Source organism: Anas platyrhynchos, chromosome Z (assembly GCF_047663525.1).
Source record: "Anas platyrhynchos isolate ZD024472 breed Pekin duck chromosome Z, IASCAAS_PekinDuck_T2T, whole genome shotgun sequence".
In the NCBI taxonomy this organism is placed as follows: domain Eukaryota; kingdom Metazoa; phylum Chordata; class Aves; order Anseriformes; family Anatidae; genus Anas; species Anas platyrhynchos.
This window is the reverse complement of record NC_092621.1, coordinates 422,941-443,153: the sequence shown is the minus strand read 5'-3', so window position 1 is coordinate 443,153 and position 20,213 is coordinate 422,941. Positions and strand designations below refer to the sequence as shown.

General features: G+C 39.4%; 1 protein-coding gene across 7 annotated transcripts in view; it reads right to left on the bottom strand.

The window, feature by feature from the left end:
- ALPK2 (alpha kinase 2) overlaps nucleotides 1–20,213 on the bottom strand; it is a 70,216-nt gene that overhangs the window by 22,433 nt on the left and 27,570 nt on the right. For 5 of the 7 annotated variants that reach the window (XR_011805876.1, XR_005261644.2, XM_072031366.1 and 2 more), the window contains 2 exons: nucleotides 17,815–18,032; nucleotides 14,934–14,982 (listed from right to left, as the gene is read on the bottom strand). Coding sequence is in view for 5 of the 7 variants with exons in the window: in XM_072031366.1 (XP_071887467.1) it covers nucleotides 14,934–14,982; nucleotides 17,815–18,032 (267 nt within the window). In the remaining 2 variants the exon portion in view is untranslated. Of the gene's footprint in view, nucleotides 1–4,619; nucleotides 4,737–7,114; nucleotides 9,049–14,933; nucleotides 14,983–17,814; nucleotides 18,033–20,213 lie in introns of those variants that run through there. The other 2 variants (XM_021275027.4, XM_021275026.4) reach the window with 2 other exon arrangements.

Genomic DNA, 20,213 nt, shown 5'->3' with positions numbered 1-20,213 from the left:
TGACTGTGATACACTCCAGAATTTTCCCAGTTGTCTCAAGTTCATGTCTTTTTAAGGATAGAAAATGAGATGGTATCAGTACATGCAAGTAGCTGCACAGCCAGCTGAGCTTGGCAGGTAGCCATGGTTTCCTTTCTCATAGAACACCTGAAGTTAGACAGCACAGATTACAGGTGCATCTAACCTACGAGTAAGTGACTAGGATTGTGTTCTTACAAAATTCTTAATTTCAATAACTTTCTTCAATACTCTATCATATAGAGCAGAGTATTAAAGTCAACACTCAGGCATGTGCTTTCTTCTTTTTCTGTCTCATTTCATTCTCCACTTCCCTACTACATGTCACCTGTTAGCACTAATCATTTGTACTTTGTGTTAATTAAAAACTTTAACAAAACTGGAAATGGTACAGTGACATTGCTTTTACAACTAAGTTGAGAAAAATATGTCATTATATCCCTAATAATGATGCTGCAGTTTTTTCATAAGGCAAAAAAACTATTCTTGACTGCTCTAAATATAGCTTCTTTATTGCACAAAAAGCACAGTTACGCACCTTTCTCTTTTATTCATGTCTGCAGCCATTATTATATTATTAGTGTATCTGAGACTGGAACTACACTGTGATTAGGCAGCATTTTTGTCATTAGTGTTCAGATAGGTTTAACTGAAGTCAGACTTTTCCTCAATCTCATAGGTGAGTTGGAAAATGAAACTAATTACAAATGCAATGGAGTCTTGCAGAGTTATGAAAATTCCTGCACAAAAAGTCAGTAAATCAAAATAAAAAGATTGGTAAAGTCCGGCAGTGAACATTAAGATTAGACTGATGAATTCACTCTTGCTACAAGTAAGTAATTAATATGAAGACCTAGTAAACACTTCATCCTGGGGTTAAGGAGAACAAGCAGCTGAAAAAAAAAAAAAAAAAGTATTTTTCATTTTTCCCTGCCCACATATGCCATCTCTAAAGGGAGAGAAAATGGAGCTTTCAAGGATTTTTTTCCCCTGTTCTTCAATCTGTTTGACTGAAGATGACTCTGGCTCTGTGCAGTGAGGGCCATCTCCCACCCCCAGATCAATATTTTAATATGTCTTATCAGAAAGAGAATGAATTGTTTACTTTAAAACCTCAGGATCCCATAAAGGGCAAGGCAAAGGTGTCCACTGGAAACAGAGGCTTTCAACAGCTGACCACTGCTGTGACTCGTAAAAGAAAACCAAGATCTGCAATGATCAGAATACAGTGATAGTCATCAAAATGTCATACAACAGAATCTCAGTTCTGACACATCCTAACGACACACCATGGGATCGTTTGCTAGTCGTGTGAGATGGTAAGTGCTTTCCTGTGCTTGCTTCATGTAAAGAAAATGAAATGCTAACATGTACTAACGAAAATTAAATAGTGTAAATGAGTTTTGAATAATAAACACTTCAGCATATCAAGATGTCTGCAAATGCCTGTGGCTTGTGTAATTTAACAGGATTTAATGTCTTGTACATGGTGATCTCAGCCTGCACTTTCTATTAAAGAGATTAGGTAGCTTTAGGAAAAAAATTAAGTTGGTAGTAAGCACGCCTAGGCTTCACCAGGGTTACAGGAATGCTTCCAAGTCTGAATATATAAAAAGGACAATTTTTGTGACCCATATTCAGATACTTCTTTAAAAATACTTTTGTTCTTCACAATGATCTTCTCAACTGGAATATTCTAGTAGTATTCTTTATATGAACATCTAGCAGAAGAAAAGCAAAAAGTAGGTTTTTCTTTTTCTGTGCTGATTATTTTTTGCTTTCTCCCTGTGCTAATCTGTTGTTCTGAGTTGCAGTACTTTTAGCTGGTGGCCATTTCTTTCTTTCATTACCTTTTGTCCATGGAAATACTCCTGTTGAATTGCTGGCAGCTTCCATGTAGTTGTGGAACTATAAAACTGCCTGCTTGTAGTTATCTGGCTATCTACTGACATAAACATTTCACAAGAAAGCCTAAAGGCTCATCTGCCAGTTCCCTGCTGCTGCTCTTGGCACTGTATATGTCAGTGACTGTCCAACTTTACCTTAGCGAACTTAGAGTAGGATCTTGTGTAACCTTTCTTCTCTGATGCAGATATAATGCCAAGTAAAATGTGCATGGGGAAAGGGGGAAACCACTTATATGGTTATAGTATGAGTTAGAAAACAATGTAAAGTATGTGTGTCTATTTGGCATTAATTTCTAATTATCACCAGCTAAAGCATAGATACATTTATTAAAAATAGTCTCTGGACCTCAGCAAGCCACATCCTGACTAGACATAATGTGTTCTGGGTGCGACTGTGTGTCCCGTCATTAATTCAAAAAACTCAGTGCCATTTTGATGCACAGGATCTGCTGCATATCCTTTCCTTCTTTTGGAGGTGACTCCTTCATAGCCGTGATTTCACAGTGGCCTGACCTGTCTGTGGATCTGCAAATCTGTCCAACCACTCTGCATATGCATTTCCCCACAGCACATGCAGACTCAAAACACAAAGTCAATCAAAGATAAAAAATATTTGGAAAAGTTTTGGCCCTGCCCAAGCATTTATAGGCTTGCTTCTTTGACAAAGGTGGGAATGATGGAGCATTTGTAATAATCATGTTCAAAACACAAAACAATCTGACAAGGTAAGCAGCTAGTGGCAGTTCATTTCTCTGCTATTTACCAGCCAAGGGCCACTCAGAACTCAGCTCATGCTGCCAAGTCACACTTACTCTGAGGTTTGATTACACGTACTTGTAAATCGGTAGTTTTACTGGTTCAGAGCTCCAATGAGTCTGCACCAACCGATCAACACAAGTTGAACTACATGACATTTACAAAGAAGTTTCCAAAAAAGAGATAAAGTTGCATCAAAAGGTAAGGATTGCAAAAAATACTTTTGTTACACTGTGCAAAGTATGCTGGTGGTTCAGTTTTATTCAATATATGTAGGCAGCCAGCTAGTGTGTGAGTTAGTGTCTCCCCTCTGCTGACACTGTAACTTTTGATTGCTGTGGACTACAGTGAGCTGGATTTCCCTACCTGATGATCTACGTATAAAAATCAATATTTGGAAGCCCTAGGCCCTTATCCTTAAACATTTTCTGTTGCAGTTCATTCCACTTTCTCAAGCCAGGGCTGCTATTTTTGTAGTGCCCCTCAATCCGTGTGTCACCTGGAGAGCACATTTCTGTGCGGGAGCTTTTCCTGCAGAGAGCCATGTCCTACTCCCCTCTACCTCCAATGCTTCAGTTGACCTAGTGGCAGTCGCCCATACACAGGCTCTTATTTTGGGGCACACAGACCTCTGCTTCTCACAAACTGCAGCATGCCCTGATTCGAGCTAGGGAATGCCTCTCCTTAAAGCTGATACTTAAAGTAATGACCACTTGGTCTGAACAAGTACGGAACTATGATTTCCCTCCATAGCTGTACCACGTTCAGCTGATATGCCTCAGTTCTGTCAAACATATTTTACAAACAGCTGATGATAAGAGATTTATGCCTCTCCCTTTTGTTTCTCAGCTGGAATGTACGATGGGAGTGCTGACAGCAGACTGGGAATAAAGCACAGGTGCTAAGGCTGTTACTGTGTGAGAATGACACATCATCAGGGGAGTGAATTAGGAAACATTAAAAAACCGAGACTGACAGGAAGGCTAAACCCATGGGAGGAGTTTTGAGGATCTGAGAAGTCTACCCATTGAATGATTTAACTTGCTTAACGTTTTCTATTGCTAAAATGCTATCGGATCCAGAAGACTATAAGAAGGTGTAGCTTTCTTATATATTGGCAGAAAATGATCCCAAATACATAAAAACGTGAATTCATTTACTAAGCATAAAAAATTAGATGGATGTTTTAAAAGTATTATACTAATATGTTCTGTTCTCCCGACACAAAAAGACAACTCCTTCCCCTCTCAGGAACACATCAGAAGGGTGCTTCCAGCCAGTCCATACAGCATTTTTTCTGAGTTAAAAAGTTCAAGCCTTCAGTAGCCACAAGAAACCATTGCTGAACTAAGCACATATAAAATCTTACCAAATTCTTGAAAAACTGAAAATTAATATTTAATGTACTCTGCTCTCCCTGAAAGAGTTTTTTTTTAATCCAATTCTAGGGGAGTATAGGACTTACATTCCATAGTTCTCCTTTTTCTTGAAGTTAGTAGGCTTCATTAGTGTTATCAATTAGTAATTTATTTTGTTATTGCTAATAATGAACGTTCACTAGCTGGCTTGCACTTTCACACACTTTTTTACCTTCTATCTGCACAGGATACCTAATGGTTTCTAATTCTAATGTCCTCCCTTCTCTGGGCTCCTTCTCTATTTTCTCTGCTGCTTTGCAGTATTCAGATGTGATCATAAAATCCAACTGAATACCCATGGTTTAAGAAATCACCGTGCAGAAGATGATACCCAGTAACTTTTTGTATGCTCTTAGACCACTCCTCATGAATAGAATCTTTTAGTTTCATTTTTTTTAATACTTGCTGAGGATGTGCAGAAAAGTTACTCGACTTGCAGGTTAAACACAGAAATGTACTCTGTCTTGTCAAACAACAACAAACACAAAAAAAACGTGAAGAAGAAACAATAATCGTGTACCTTAGTTACACCGCTTAATTCACTGTTGGATGTGAAGTGTCACAGAAGATCTTGCACTGAATGAAGCAGTTGGAAGAGAAGACCAACTTGCTGTCTAAGTAGGCTGGTTCTAAAACACTATCAAAAACAAGTATATGGAAAACAAATATAGTCTTTAGCATCATGACTCTGATCTAACGTACATCTATAGAAGTCAAGCACTTATTCTGAGTTATCTCCATCAATAAGAGAAAGGTGCAAGACCCTGCAGAGAATGCTTCATCCCTCTCTCCATAAATTTGTCTCTTAGGACAGCACTGATGACTTTCTAAAAGTGCCTGTCAGTTTCCTTTGCCTATAAAGGCACATTTAAAGCTACTTAGCTTTCAGATGTCTACAGCTAGCTGAGACAAAAATGCTGTATCCTATCATCTCCCACTTCCTTGGTGAGAACCCTGATGTGCCACATTAAGTATGCATACTGATGGTCTTTTCTCTGTGTTTTGCAGATCTTTGAAGTCTCCATGCTGAAGTCTGCATGTGTACATATTACTTCTTCCATGGACTAACAGTCTACTAGGAGAGCTGTGGAGTGTGACAATGGTGTTTGTGTCCAATCTATCAAACGCCATTATCACACTAAATAGCTACTGGTAGATCAGACATCAATTCAGAAAAGTATATGAACCGTAGCAATACATTCTCCTACTGTGCTGTGGAATAAATAAGCTTTCTACATGTTAGGATGACTCCTTTTACAAGTAACCCCACAATAATACGTGGGAAATACATAAGTGTGCATTTCCAGATTCGCATTGTAAAGCACACAAGAATCATCTGAATCACAGAATCATAGAATTCTGAAGGGATCATAACACCAGTGTTGGCAAAGTGGATTTCATTGCAGTCGATGCAGCTGTAATTACTCTACCTCTGAAAAACAAGGCTGGCTTGGGATTTTCATTTGCCTGTTGGATTGACCATGACAATAGAGTACTGAAGCCAGTTACCTGATGTAGTCAAACCCTGGCTCTTATTTTGGCACGCCATTCAAACATACAGGTTTCGAACATTAATTGACTGAGATGCTTGTAACACTTTTCAAACAGAACACCTTTCAAAATGTTGATAAAAAGCTATTACACCCAACTGGAAACAACAATTATTCACGTTTCAAATGCTTGCAGCTTTGTTCCCTTCCATATCACAACTGTATATACAATTTCAGCACTACGCTCAAGTCCACCATTTTATGTTCTGAACCTGCTGTTTCGGGAAGGGACATAATTTCCACATAGAAGTTCTCCTGAAAGCTTTTCTGAAGAATAAGAATCAACTGTGGGAACTTTCAAAGGGATTAATGAAAGCCAGGAACAAACAATGTAACAGGGGGCCTAAATTCCATTAAATAATCCAAGATTTAGGTTCACAGGATATTGTTTTCTGATTTGCAAAGAGTGGTAACCATAATTCAGCATGTTCATGGTTCATCAGCATGTGCCAAATTTCGATTGTTAAGTAACCAGGCATACGTAATGAATAGGAAGCTTCCTATGGCTGTATTTAAGTGATGTGTAGCGTGCTGTTGGAAGATATATTTATCCTTCATATATTATACAGCATTTCCATTTGCAACCAATTTCATTACAGTTTTTCCCAACAGAATATGCTTAGTAGGTTACTTAATTTTATTCTCTAAACCTTGTTTTCTTCCAGGAGTTATTGCTGTGCAATAGTCATTAGCAATGCATACTGCTGAAAACTAACAGAATAACTACAATATTGTATAGTAAAATTCAGTTCTAGTCCAGACTTTTGTAAAAAGAATTATCAGCACCTCAAATGATAATAACAACCTCTGGACTTCACAGAGAAACACAGAGCAGTTTTCCTACACCTTATATATATCCTAACTGCTCTTTGTAGTCTCCTTTTTCTTTTGTTTTCATCTGTTCTGGAAACCTGCACTGCCCCTCTGCACAGGTACCTGATAGAGCAATAAAAGTTATCTGAATGGAGAATAATCCTGTGGCCTCCAGACTAACCAGTGCAGGAATACTCTTGCGTAGGGAAGAATACATGTATAAAGCTTACTGCCTACAGGGAGAAGGAAGACTGTAAGAAAAAAATGAAGAAGTGAGGGTAATTTAAAAGTCAAAGTTCTTGTGATTTAAATCATAGGAACTAAGAGATGGACATTATCTCCTGAGCTCTTCCACACAGAGTATTATTTAGTGTTTTGTCCAGTACATTTCTAGTTATTTCAAGGATGTTAACATTTACTTTTTTAAATAAAAATATATACTCCAGAATGTATAAAAATGTGTAAAAATTTCCTTTGTAGCCTAGTTTAACTAGGGTGATCTTGTCAGCAGTTCAGTCCCATCTTCAAAACTGAGTTTCTGAGGCAGTAAAAAATACACAGCTAGATACAAAGCCTGTTGTTTAGTAGCTTCAAAGTGGTTACACACTAGGCAAAAATGAGAAGTTTAAACCAGGGATGGCCCACACCTGTGTGCATGGAGTATACTTTATTATTAGCCATACGCAGGAATGACTGCACAAACAGCTCTTCTGTTCAGGAATAGTCCTGATGGTACAGGTTCTACAGAGTGCCAAGGCTAGAGACAAACACAGTGCATTGTCACCTTTTGCCTTCTGGATCTTACCAATGTCGTTTCAGCTTGCAGTTCCCCAGATCCTGCATTCCAGAAGCACAGATCACCCCAGATGGGCTGACAGCCATTTATGATGAGTTGCTTTTTTTCCCCCTTCCAATCCAAAATAAACATCAGGCACAGTGACAAGGAAAGGGAAGGAGCAAAGTCAATGATAGAAAATATGAAGGAGAAGCGGGAGTGAGATGGTGGACAGAGGAGCACAGAAAACATGAAGCTTGAGGAGCAAGGTGCTTCAAAGGTAGAAAAGGAAGGTGGGGGTTCAGACCCGAGCTAGGTCAGTACCATATGAAGGAGACTTTATTACCTTTATTGAGGGACAGCTAAAGCTGAGAGGTAAGGCCAAGAACACAAGTGAGAACATGTAAACACCCAATGAACACAAAGACTTTGTTAACCCTGGTCCAGCATCAATCATGCTAGAGCCAAGGTAACTCCTCCAAAACCATTTTTGTAGTGTCACACCCAGCAGTGCCCTAGGTTCTGGGAACACAGTGCAGCAGCACTAGCTGTGATACTACACAAATCCTGTTCAGCTGCATAAGGTTTAGCTCTGTAATACAGCTGTACTGATTTCTGATACATTCTGATAGCTGTACTGATTCTGGATATATTGTGACTCCTTAGTAGTCACACGCTGGCTCAAAGTACCTTTCACGTTCCTTCAGAAACAACTCTCACATAAAAGCCCTTGTGTTATTTGAGTTGAAAATGTTTCAAGGTATTGAAATACTCTCCATCTGTAATGGCTTATTTCAGATGCTAGCTGTTTGGCAACATGCAGACTTCAAACCTCTATCTTACAATAGGTTTGGTGCAAGTGCAAAAGGACTGTGCCACAGGGTTAACTGTAGAGCCAAAGAAGTTTTCCTGGGAAGCAAGGAATTCTGTGGAGAATCACACATTGTCCATTTTTAAGATGATGACATCACTTTGTGAGAAACTTAAAGATCCTAGCCATCTTTATGTAGGACAGAAGGCACAAATGTCCAATCGAGAATAACTCTGTCTTGTATTGAAAGACATGTAAGTAGGGAAAAATACTATCAGAATAGGAATATAGCAGTACTAACAACATGCAAAGATCTGGGAGAGAAAACAACTTTTCCAGAGCAGCCTGAACAACAATACTGTGCAAAACTTTTACTAAGTGGCATCTTAAATATTTTGATGTTTACACTGCAGCTGAACCCACAGTCTCACAGGCACAGACACACGGAAAGGAAGATGTTCTCCAGCAACCCATGGTGCACTCAGAGGCCACGACTCAAAGCATACAGATACCAATACATAGAAGGGTTGTAAGACAATCCAGGCAGATGGCTTAATTTATCTTCAAAACCTTGCCCTATTGTTAAATCTCAGGTATCTACACCATAGAATCAGCTCCTTTTTTTTTGCTGCTGGCATCAGCATCAGGATGACTTCAAAATAACATCATTAGTAAAAGACCAACATTATCCTCCCATCAGAGCCTTGGTGCCTATCACTATTACATATCCTCAAGAGAAGTTTTCACAAGATAGGAGAGTGCTACTTAATGCTCCGAAGATATGAAGTCTCTAGGTTCTCTTGCTTTCTTGGGCACTGTTTTCTTAATAGTCGGTGAGTTTGGTAGAGTTTTGCTTTTCGTGGATGTTGGTTTCCTCTGTTTTTGATGAGTGGATCGGAGAGATTTCAGCCCCAGCATCTCACAGTACTTATTGCACTGGTGGAGGGCTCTGAACTGCTCAATGAAGGAAATGGAGCAGTTGCCTTTAAAACCTTTGTATCTGTAGCAACAAAGAAAAAAACAAAGCCAAATGGGATTTCAAGATTAATTTTCAGCACAGGGGAGGCAGAGTATGACTGTTGACTCAAAAGCAACTTGACAATATTAAGCAAGTCTCTTCCACCCATGCTGTTTTGAGAAGCACTAACTCTTTCACGGATATGCAAAGTGAGCCATTAAGATGTGAAAGAAACCAGGTAATAAGCAGGGACAGAAGACAGAAAAGGGCTGAAAGGGCTTAGCTCTGCAGCCTGGCTATTCTTTTTCATTTCATTTCATCGGTAACATAATTGTCTGCTGGCTAACTTTTCCTTGGCAATATACAAATGAAATCCATCATACATCATTCTCCATAAACAGTGTTTTTTGACTACCGGGAAGAGACAAGGTTGCAGCAGGAGGTGTTGTCAGAACTGGAGGCTGTTTTCATCCAAGCATGTAAATAACTTCTCTGCTATGCTCTTCCCTCGCTCAGGATTTGACTACAAGATCTCCCGGAGCCAAGCCTCTTGGGGAAGAAGGATGTAAGGAGGATTCCTCAAGAAAGCAGCCTCATCCAGCCTTCACAGTTCTCAAGCCACCAACTATCTCCCATTGCTACCTCTCCCTTCTTCAGCAGGCTAGAAAAGCCAGGGAGAAGACAGAGCACATACTTCCCTCTTCTGGTTGCTGTCTTTCCCTCTGGTACCTGCTTTTTAAGCTGTATCAGCATTTCAATGGCCGCAGCAGCTTTTTAAAACCTGCACCTGCTTTTTGAAGGAGTCATTTTTGGCCAGACTGACAAGGCAGAAAGGGGAGAAGAAACACTAGGGTGCTCTTCTTGTCTGGTAATCTTAATAAGCTCGTCTTCTACCCTATTCTCTTGGTTCACTGGACATACAAAGTCTTCAGATGTATATTGTGAGTTATCACTGCACAAAACAAACAAAAAGATTTAGCACTGAAATTAACACTACATGATCCCTGCACAGCATTCCAGAGAACTTATTTTCTCATGCAGATTGCACAGTGTTAAAGAAAATACCATTGCTCTGAGACATTCAAACTCTTAGATGGATAAACATCTTTATTGCAACACGTTTTGCCAAATTTTCTCCTAAAACAGAATGGTGCCAGTGATGAAAATATAACGAAATTCCTTACAAAACAAGGGGGGAATGATATCTGTCTCCACATCTGCCCAGCACAGAAGTGCTGCCTGATGCCCCATCTGTGGAAGTGCCCAAGGCCAGGCTGGAAGAGGCTTTGAGCAAGCTGATCTAGTGGGAGGTGTCCCTGCCCATGGCAGGGGGCTTGGACCTAGCTGGTCTTTGAGGTCCCTTCCAGCCCAAACCATTCTATGACTATACCAGAGGCTCAGTAAGAGAAGGAAGTGTTCTCTTGCTTCTCTGGGGAAGTAACAGACTTCTGACCTTATACTGGAGCTCCTTGACTACAGCCATCAGCAGAACATAATTTTCCCAGACAAACCTGACTGTGCTCAGGAAGAGAATCTTACCAAGCATTGATGGTGACTCCAGAAACTACTCAGAGCAGAGCAATACACTGCCAGCAAATGGCAGTAACTTAGACTGAAATATTCTGATTAATTTACCATGAATATTCAACAAACCATAGGATCTTTCCAGTAAGTGCCAGTGGCAACAAATAATTCAAGCAGCTGTTGTTACAACACCTTGCACAGTCATGGTGTGTCACTGCTGGATGCTGCAGCAGCATGTGTAACACAGATGCAGCTGCCAATTACCTATCTGAGCAGATAAGGAACTCTGTGCAGCCTTTGGGTAGCATCTGCTTACTCTGGTATCTGAAGTTCTCCATTTCTGCTGCAAGACTGATTGAGAGCCTTCATTTCTCCTGCAGGTTGTGTAGGTGTTTTCTGCTGAGCTGGCAGAAATATTAATGATAAAGAATCTTCAGGGCTAGCAGTTCAGTAAGAAGTTTCGCTGCATGGGATAATGGTTATTTTAATTTGTGGTTGCACCACACACTGTCTTGTTCTCATTTGTTTTTCTTTGGTGGACATTTTACTGCGGCTAAAGGAAATCTCTTCATGGGGTTTTCTCCCTCACAGAAAGCTCAAGAGCTATAAAATTCTGACAACGTTCATTTATTTGCGGAAATAAATTGGCATGAAAAAGTTGAGCAAAATTTTCCCACTTTTCTCATGAAATAAAGGTCTGTCCAAATTGCTTTCCCATCTGTATTTAGTATTTGTCACTTCCTCTATGTCTTTGAAGGAATGTCTAGACAAAGAGCAGTATCAGTAGCTTTTGCTCATACAATACTATAAGAGATGCTTTAAATGAACAACTGAATTCTCTAACTTCAGCTTCAGAATTCAACAAATATTACCAATATTTTTGGTAAAGAAGGTAAGAACATAAATATCTTGTGAACAAGGGACAATGTTTATATTAAAAACATAATTTCACTAACTTTACTCCTAAACAGTCATCTTCATTTCCCTTCTCTTCGAATAACAGATTTGCATTTGATCTTGGGGCTACAGATGGGGCCTAGGTAACATTCTTTGTCCATTTTGGAAGCTGAGAGGCATGACTGAGCCTAGCTTGGCTCTGCAACATGCGCACAGCTCCAGTTCTTACAGTGGGCCATAGGAAACTAATCTAGAGATGTGAGACCAAAGCTTTGCATCTGAGATCTCTCAGCTGTTTGCTGCTTGTTAGTCACCGATTCCACACAGCCCTCCCTGGATGCTTCCAGACTGCATCATTTTTCTGTACAGGCATAATGAACACAGCCCTGTTGTAATTTGGCAGGACTTGTGAGCTTAATTCAAACCATTCCATGCTGCTATAGCTTCTGGTATGTGTAATAGGGAGAAGGTCTGCATTAGTGAATGTCTTCTAAATTGCATGGTCCATATTGCTGTCACGTGTTCTGCATTCAGTAACACCAGCCCACTGACTATTTCAAGCCATGAGAAACAGGTCTTCTGTTTTACACAACTTTCTCTCTTAATTCACTGACTGGATGACTGGTGAGCAAAACACAGACAGAATTCCAGCTCTCAAAGCTGGCAACTGGGGTCCAGCCCAGACCAAATTCTCCTTAAATGTGAAGGGTGAGTGCTGAATTTGTCCCCAGGCTTAAACTCCCCAGTGCCTGTCATTGCCATGTTGGGTCAAGCCAAACCCATCACGGTCTTGAAATCAGACAGATTTTCAGATCCACTTCTGGCAAACAGCAGTCCTGTTAATCACATGTCTGTGGGTCACTCTGTTTCTGTTTCCTTCATCTTTTTGTTCACCATTTTTGGATAAATACCTGGACGATTTGCACAGTTGCTAAAGTGGTTCACTGCCCACACCTAAAAGCCAGTCACCAGGTTGTACTGTTCTTGTATATGTTCAAGAATGTACTAAATATGTCTAAAGGAGCATTTCCTGACTCTGGTGCACCCCAGTGGCTACTTCAAAAAAAATACTTTCCAGGCTTTCCTGGTTCTAGTTAGGCTTCACCTTTTATTGACAGAAACTGTATTTTGGCTACTTCACTGCACTGGATAAACTCCATTTTGCTTGTCAGTTCTTTTGCTTTCCTATTCACTGGTAAAACAGCCACAGAAAGGATAAAAGATCATAATTGTGTTGAAGGATGTTAATTGTTGAAAACAACTATCTCTCCACATGAAAGAAAAGAAAGATAAAAGACAAAGGACACATAAATACTCATTCTGAAATGTTTGTTCAGACCTGGAATATGAGTCTGAACCAAAAAAATAAAAATAAAAAATTAATGGCAATGAGCAATGCTGAATATAGGTATGAAAATTTAATATATGCTGTTTATTATACTTGGTTTACAACAAGCACTGGGGAAAAAATAATGACCATGAATAATTCATGACAGTTGCCATATTTGTTTTTGCAAAGCCATCAATAACAGTTTGCATCATGGCATTAGATTATTTGTCAGCTTGATTACACTATGAGCACAGAGGCAGGAAGGGGGGTGATTTTTTTTCAATTTCTTTTTTCCCTGGATCATGGGTTTAATTTTAGAGTGAAATTAGAATTGTATTTAATTTCCATCCCAAGAAGAAACAATACAATTTTGTTTATGTTCACCAAGGATCACAGAAGCATTTCCCAAGAATATTTTTGTTTTGCCTTGACGTAATCAGTATATGCTTAGAGAACTGGAGGACCTAACTGATTGGTGAGGTCATAACCTCTGCAAGGAGTGGTTGCTGGGGATTTGTATAGGCAATAGTAACTAGAAGTCAGCTTTGTGTCTTCTCTAACAATACTGTTAAAAACAGAACAGAATTGCACTATAAGTTCTGGTTAAGTATGACTATGTATGTTCACCCCGACATGTAAGATATAAAATCTCTCACTAGCATGGTCGTACAATACCAAAGGTAGCAATAACCTGTACTACAGATGAATTCTCTGTACTTGTTTTTCCCATCCAGGTTCACTGAATTAAAAATCAAATGGCAGATTATTAATGCAGCGGTGTCCTTTCTGGGAAAGGAGCATGAAAGAAAGATACAGAACCAGAAATTATTTTTTGTCTTGTAGCAATATCATTAGCTATATGTCAAACTAAGTGACAATATTTTTAAGAGGTTATACATGAAGGGAATTCCCTTGCATATGACTGAGATGATCCTTACTACAGCTTGCATTGTATATTTGTTTTCTCACTTCACCTTCCTCTTCCTTAGGCCAATAAGTGTTTTTATATGAGTAATTGCCCATAGTGAACTGGATGACATCAGCTGAAGTCCTTCTATAAATCTCCTGATTCCAGAGAACAGTGTTGCCCAAATAAAATTTGTATGACTTCTTTGTTTTACAACAGGACGATGCAATTTCATTTCAAATGATATTTCAACTGATTTCACTTTGGACCTTCAGCTAAAAGAGTAAACCCACGTAAGTTTTGAAGGTATGCCAGCCTGCAAGCATTAAGAATTTTCCCAGAATATTCTGACATCTTCCTTCCACCCATGTATCTGACAAGAACACAAGCTCAGGAAAAGTTAATGGTCACTGCCTACTATGGACTCGACAATCCTTTTGGGTCCCTTGCAACTCAGGATATTCTCTTCTGTTTCGCCACAGGCAGAAAAACTAACTCAGAGGGTTCTAAGTTGAAAACAGAGCCTCTGTAAAAGCTCATTTTGGAAATACATATTCTAAAGCATTGACACTTTTGCTAGCTGCAAAAGGGATTTTAGCTTTGTTCCCCCACGTTGTCCTTGCAAAAAGGGCAACTCCTCTAGATCCCACAGTGGCAGATTTTCTTTCTTCTTCCAGTGGAACAGAGAAAGGGGAAAGGGTCATCTGAGCTACTGGCAGCAGGATCTAGTAGTAGGGCTAGGTATGTATAAGCACTTGTATTTGTATTGGCTGGGGCAGTTGCTAGAGAGCGCAAGCTCAGCTCGAGCTCTGGCTCCAACAGCATGCTGGAATCAGAAATATTTCCTGTGGTCAGAAGCTCTGGACAGCACAGACAACAACAGGTCTTTCACTGTACTCCAGGCTGCTTTTTCAGCCCTACCTTCCTTCAGCTGACATACTAAGTAGCCTGTTTGTAAGTTACCTGAGACCTTGATTTCATTCTTGAGCAGCCCTGTAAATAAGCCTATTTTAATGCAGGCATAAAGCAAAAGCAAAGCCCAATCTACAGTGTAGATCCATCCCTTTAAACAAAACAAATGTGTTTCCCTTATAGAAGGGTTCCCATAAACATGAACAAAAAGAGGAGTTTAAAAGAGTCTGATGCATATTGCTTTCTTCCAAAGTTAAAGCAAGAATAAATTTCCAATGGACCTCCCGCAAAATATTTACACTGTGAGTTTGATGCATAAAGCAAAACCGAGCTGTAGAGAAGCAATTTTTCACTCACCCTTTGGCCAGTGTTGCTATGCCAACATCAGTTAACTTCATTCCTACACCTACAAGACATCAAGGAAACAGAGAGTTTGTGTTACAGTAGAATTTCTGCAATATTTTCAGATTCAAAAAAGCCATATATAGAAGCCTTAAGTATTATTTACTGATTCTTTTTTTTTTTTCATTTTAACAATTTGTCACTATTTTTGAACATTTTAATGTACCCCAATTAGAACCAAGATGTTTGTGCACTGTATCACTAGAAGTCAAACTCATTACAGTCATTTACAGATAGCAAAGTTACAAAGAGAGCATAATTTATTTCCTGTCTGGATAGTCACTGGCAGGAGGGATACACTTTCATGACTGCATTTTAAGAATGATTTAAAGCCTTCACTTATGCACCTGCCTATATTCACTTGCAGGTTTATGTTTTTGGTGCTTTGCAAACTTGCACCACAAAGTTTATCAGTAAGAATTTTGTATTTGCTTTGCTAATCAACCTGGTCAGTCAACCTTGTTTTTACTTTTTGGATGAGAAAGCTCAAATCCTTTTATACTTCAGTATTTCCAAAACTTTTTTTTTTTTTTTTCATCCTGTCCCTTTGTTGACTTCTTTATAGGCAAAAAACAGTTCTGTAGTATGCATTTTGTCTGTACAGAAAAACAATGGTCTCAAGACCATTTTCCTAGGAGAACACTCTCACAAATCTCAACTGAAAAATGCAGCCAAATATTCAAATGACAGGATGATCATAGAGGAAGGTTGTTTCTCTTCAGCAGCAGCAGGTACGTTGTCCTTTTGTGGCAACAATCATTGTAAACAATCATTGTACAGGTTCAGATACCATTTCTGTCATTTTCTTTCCCTCAGGCTAGGCTGTTGTTCTTTTTTCTCCCTTTTAATTATTTCAGGGGCCTCGTTTAGATGTTGCTGATTCCTGCTTTCTCATGTTAAACAATATGGGAAGTATTTCTCTATTTCTCTAGCCAGCATCTGCCTTTCTCTGTTTCAAGTACACGTATGCATATTGTGTTGGGTACAGGCCCAGCATAGGAGCAGGGAGAGGGAGTCACACCCATAGGAGCATAAGGACTGCATTTGGTGTATGCGAGGGGTGTACTTCTTCACCATTCTTTTTTGGAAGGAATCTGCTTCTTCAAACCCAGCCAGGACACAAATGTGGAGCAGTTGATAAGTATTTAAATATAAAAAAAAGCGAACAAGTAGGATGTTATTAAAAACTGAAAATCTTTAACCAACGAGGCATTTCATTAACATCTGGGAGGTGAGATAATAAACCAGATGACTCATATTGAGTGTTCTGATTTACTGAGAAGACATGTGGAAGGACAACTCTCCCATTAAGAGTGTAAGATTTATTTTTCCCTTTTCCAAACTATTTTCTTACAACGATATAAGCTAGTTAAAAATTCCCTTTCTCTGCTGAATAGTTAAATGTCATACTACTGCATAGGTCACTATGTGTTTGCTGCTGCTACCACAGTAGGGAACTCGTGCATTTCTTTCTGTTCCCTAGGGTAACACACACACATAAATACAGTGCACTCAAAAGAGGCTAGAAAAGTAAATATCCTTTCTCTCTCTCATATTTTTCACTCTGACCTGCATGAGATTCTTTATAAAAAGAGCACATGCTATTTGAACTGTCTGAAAAATCTACACTTGTATTACTTCTCTGTTTGCTTTGCCAAAGGCACTTGCAAAGAGTAAGTCTCAGTGCCTAAATTATACTGAAAAAGATTTCAGTGAAAATACATCTGATGTCCCCATTTAATAATTTGTCTGCCTCCTCTGGCACTATAGTAGCTTAAACTGCAATTTCAAGAATTACAAAAAGTTTTGTATAGCAGTTTGTTTTTAATCTTGAGGGATGATTTTCATGAAACTAATCTTGTAGAGTTATTGTTATGTAGTTGTATTGCTGTGATGCCTCTGAGTCCACACACAGCTCTATATCTTTACTGTGGCAGCCATTACATAAACATTCACTGAAAATTCCTGTTATGAGACATTCTTGTTTGCATAACAGATTCAGATTGAGCATTGCTCCCAACTTCTTGCTGCTAAATGGCTCAAACAGCAACATGCTGATGGAGAGGGAATCAGAGTGGCACACTACTTCTTCAATAAGGCACAATGTAGGATGACAAGGGCTGTGGGAGGTTATGGCACTTAACTTTTTCATCACGGAATCACAGAATGGTTGAGATATACATTAACAGTTTAGCCCTACGCTGCGGACTGCTCTCTAGTACACTTGGAAGGCTCCTGAATTCCTGGTAAGACCATCCAAGAAGGCCAAACCAAAAGGCTGAGAGACACAAACTTCTGGAGCTTCCAGGGTGCAGGGTAAACAATATATCATGTATGGGATTAACAAGACATGGGATTTAAGAGTATCAGACATCTATTCATGGAGAGAGTGATGGCATGTATACACAGCTCCATGAAACATGATCCAGAGTTGCCAAACCAAGTCTCAAGCCATAAATACACCCTGAGTAGCAGAAAGCAGATTTGTCAGACAGGACACAAGATGAACCACATGAACACAGGACTACTGCTTCTGCATACATCCTGCATAAGGCAACCCTGTAGTGTAGTCTAAAATCTCCTACGCAAAACCAATTCACAGTATGCACACCTATGTGCAAAGATGCCCTAACCATATTATCAGCTGTGGGCCAGGGTACTGTCCCCAGCTGGAGACTGCCCATTACGAGGATACAGGAGGAGCACTTTCAGCATTGTCAATGAGCCACAGAATACCAAGAATAACATTGCTCAGAAGTAAGTCCCTGGAAGCCCTGAAGCTATGGGATCTGACAATGAGCACAGCCATTTTACTGTTCCCCCTCAGACAACTCACCTTGCAGGTCAGTGACAAGCAAGCTCCCATTGGTTTTCTCATACACCCAGTGCTGGAAGGTGCAGCACTTCTGGCCAGCTTCTGAGTCTCTCCTCAGGAAATTGACTTCCTTGCCATCCCTGACAGAGTATTTCACAAATTCCCCAATCAGCTCCTCCTCCACTGTTGCATAGGGGATGTTATTAGCGGGGCGATGAACAAGAAAAATAGGAATAATCCTGAAATGAAAGGGTGAAAAATAATAAAACACGCTGAGCTCTGGCAAGGAAAGAGTAAGAAATAGACAAATTAGCCGGTGATCTCAGAGAGTAAATGAACAGCAACCAAGTCAACCAAACCAGGAGACCTAGTTTAGCCAGAAAGACAAAGAAATCCAAGCTAGGTCCATTTATATCTAAAGATGCATCATAACAAAATATCAAATAAAATAATAAAATCAAATAAAATGTTGCTTGGAGTTTCAGGGTCTTCCCAGAGAGAAAGACTGAATATAAGGTGAGAAAGACAATAGGTTGGAAGGAAGTATTTGCTTCACTGGCAACATGAACTTCTTGGTTGCCAAAGCTAATGCTATCTGGAGAAGCAGTGTGGTACCTTACCTCACAGATAGACTACTTCTGCTTGTGCTTACACTGGGATAACTCAGCATTTTTACTAGGCAACATTCTAATATTACAGTATAAATCTCCAAAATTAAAACCTTAGAAGTATGCAAAAAAGCGTCATCAGTGTATATTAGAGCGGAATTTAATACTGCTGTGAGGTAATTTTAGAAAGCCATTCAGCTGGAGTTCATCACTTTATCAACTACTTTATGAACATACTTTATCAACTAGCTGACACGTGTTCCTGCCATTATCTCAGAACAGATGGGGGGATGACTGTGACCAGTTTTACGTGAAACAGGTTTCTAGTAGCTTGCTTTCTTAAAGCCAGACTAAAGGAAAAGAAATGGGTCAGGGGTTAATAGAAGTGTTAGCAGAACTCCACTGTGCATGTATCATAAGCAATATTAAGACCACAGAATCCCTTTCTCTCTCCTTCCTATCTCTTTATAAGTGTCTAGCTGCCAGTCTGCTGCTCATTATATAGCAGTGCTCTCTCTATCCTTTTCTCACTTTTATAGTCAAATGTGCATAGATAGGCTAAGGCTGTAGCTTTAAAGCCAACTCTGGAGAATGCAGATGACTTTTCTCTTGCTCTATTTCGCTTATAAAATGCTCCTTTAAATAAAAGTTTGCTCTGACAAGGACAGGCTAGAAGAAAGTAATCAAGCCCCGAAATTTTGAAATCAAAAAGCAAACCAAAACATGTATGCTCACATCATCTCTTTTCTCTGCTAGCTGCTGTCTTCCAGCCAATTACTTAGAATAAAGCAACCAGATCTAACCTTCTGTGTGCTTGCTATTTACACCAGAGTTCGTTTTTGTAGAGTGCATGCTCTCTCTCTCGTATTAAAATTAGATGGTTATATCCCACACCTAGAGAAATCTCTAAAAAAGAAATTTTACCAGGAACAATATGTTTCCAGAAAAGAGGCTGACCTGCACAAACATTTTCACTTAAAGATTTCACTGCCATCTCCAATACTATTTCTAACGCCGTAAAGGTTGCTTTAAGGAACCTTTCCAGAGGTTGCATTTTTAGTACTGCTGAAATTACATTTTTTTGAGAAACCTTTGTGTAGAAGCAGTTACAGCCACAAGGTTTTTGCTCAAACTTTATTGTATAATTACAAAAATACTCACTGAAAAACGCTACGAAACAGTTCTAAGAATATAGCTACCTTTATAATGCTTACGTAACAGCTTCATTTTTTTGCTTTTTTCCCTCACAAACCCAGCAACATCACACTGACAGTTTTATCTAAGAGCTGCAAAGAAAATAAAACAGCAATGCCGAGCATGCACACTGCACACAAAGCATCCAAATGGAGTTGGTCCAGCCTTCCTCTTCCCTTTCAGTTCTGCGTAAAATGGCTGCCACTGTGAATAGCATGGATATCAATTATCCTACTTAGTAAAGACAGGAAAATAATTTGCAATAAGAAAACTGCACACTGTATCTGGTTAGCAAAGGCTTCGTATTTTGCAGCTTGAGTCAGGGCATTACAATGTTTTATTTAACTGTCTGTGGATAGGATCCTCAAGCCAATTGACTTGATTTTTTATGGACACTGCTGAGAACACAACTCTATTTTTTTCTTCCGTAAATCATTGCAGCTTAGCAGACCTTGTATCATCTAAAAGGAGATACAAATCTAGCCTGCTGTCAAGCACGTAGGTCTTATCCTTGAAACAAAGCAGATGGAATGTCAACCATCCATTGCAGTTTCAACTCTACACAGTAGTTTGACACTGGAACAGCAAATCCTTTGAAAAAGTTCTATTGCCAAATCT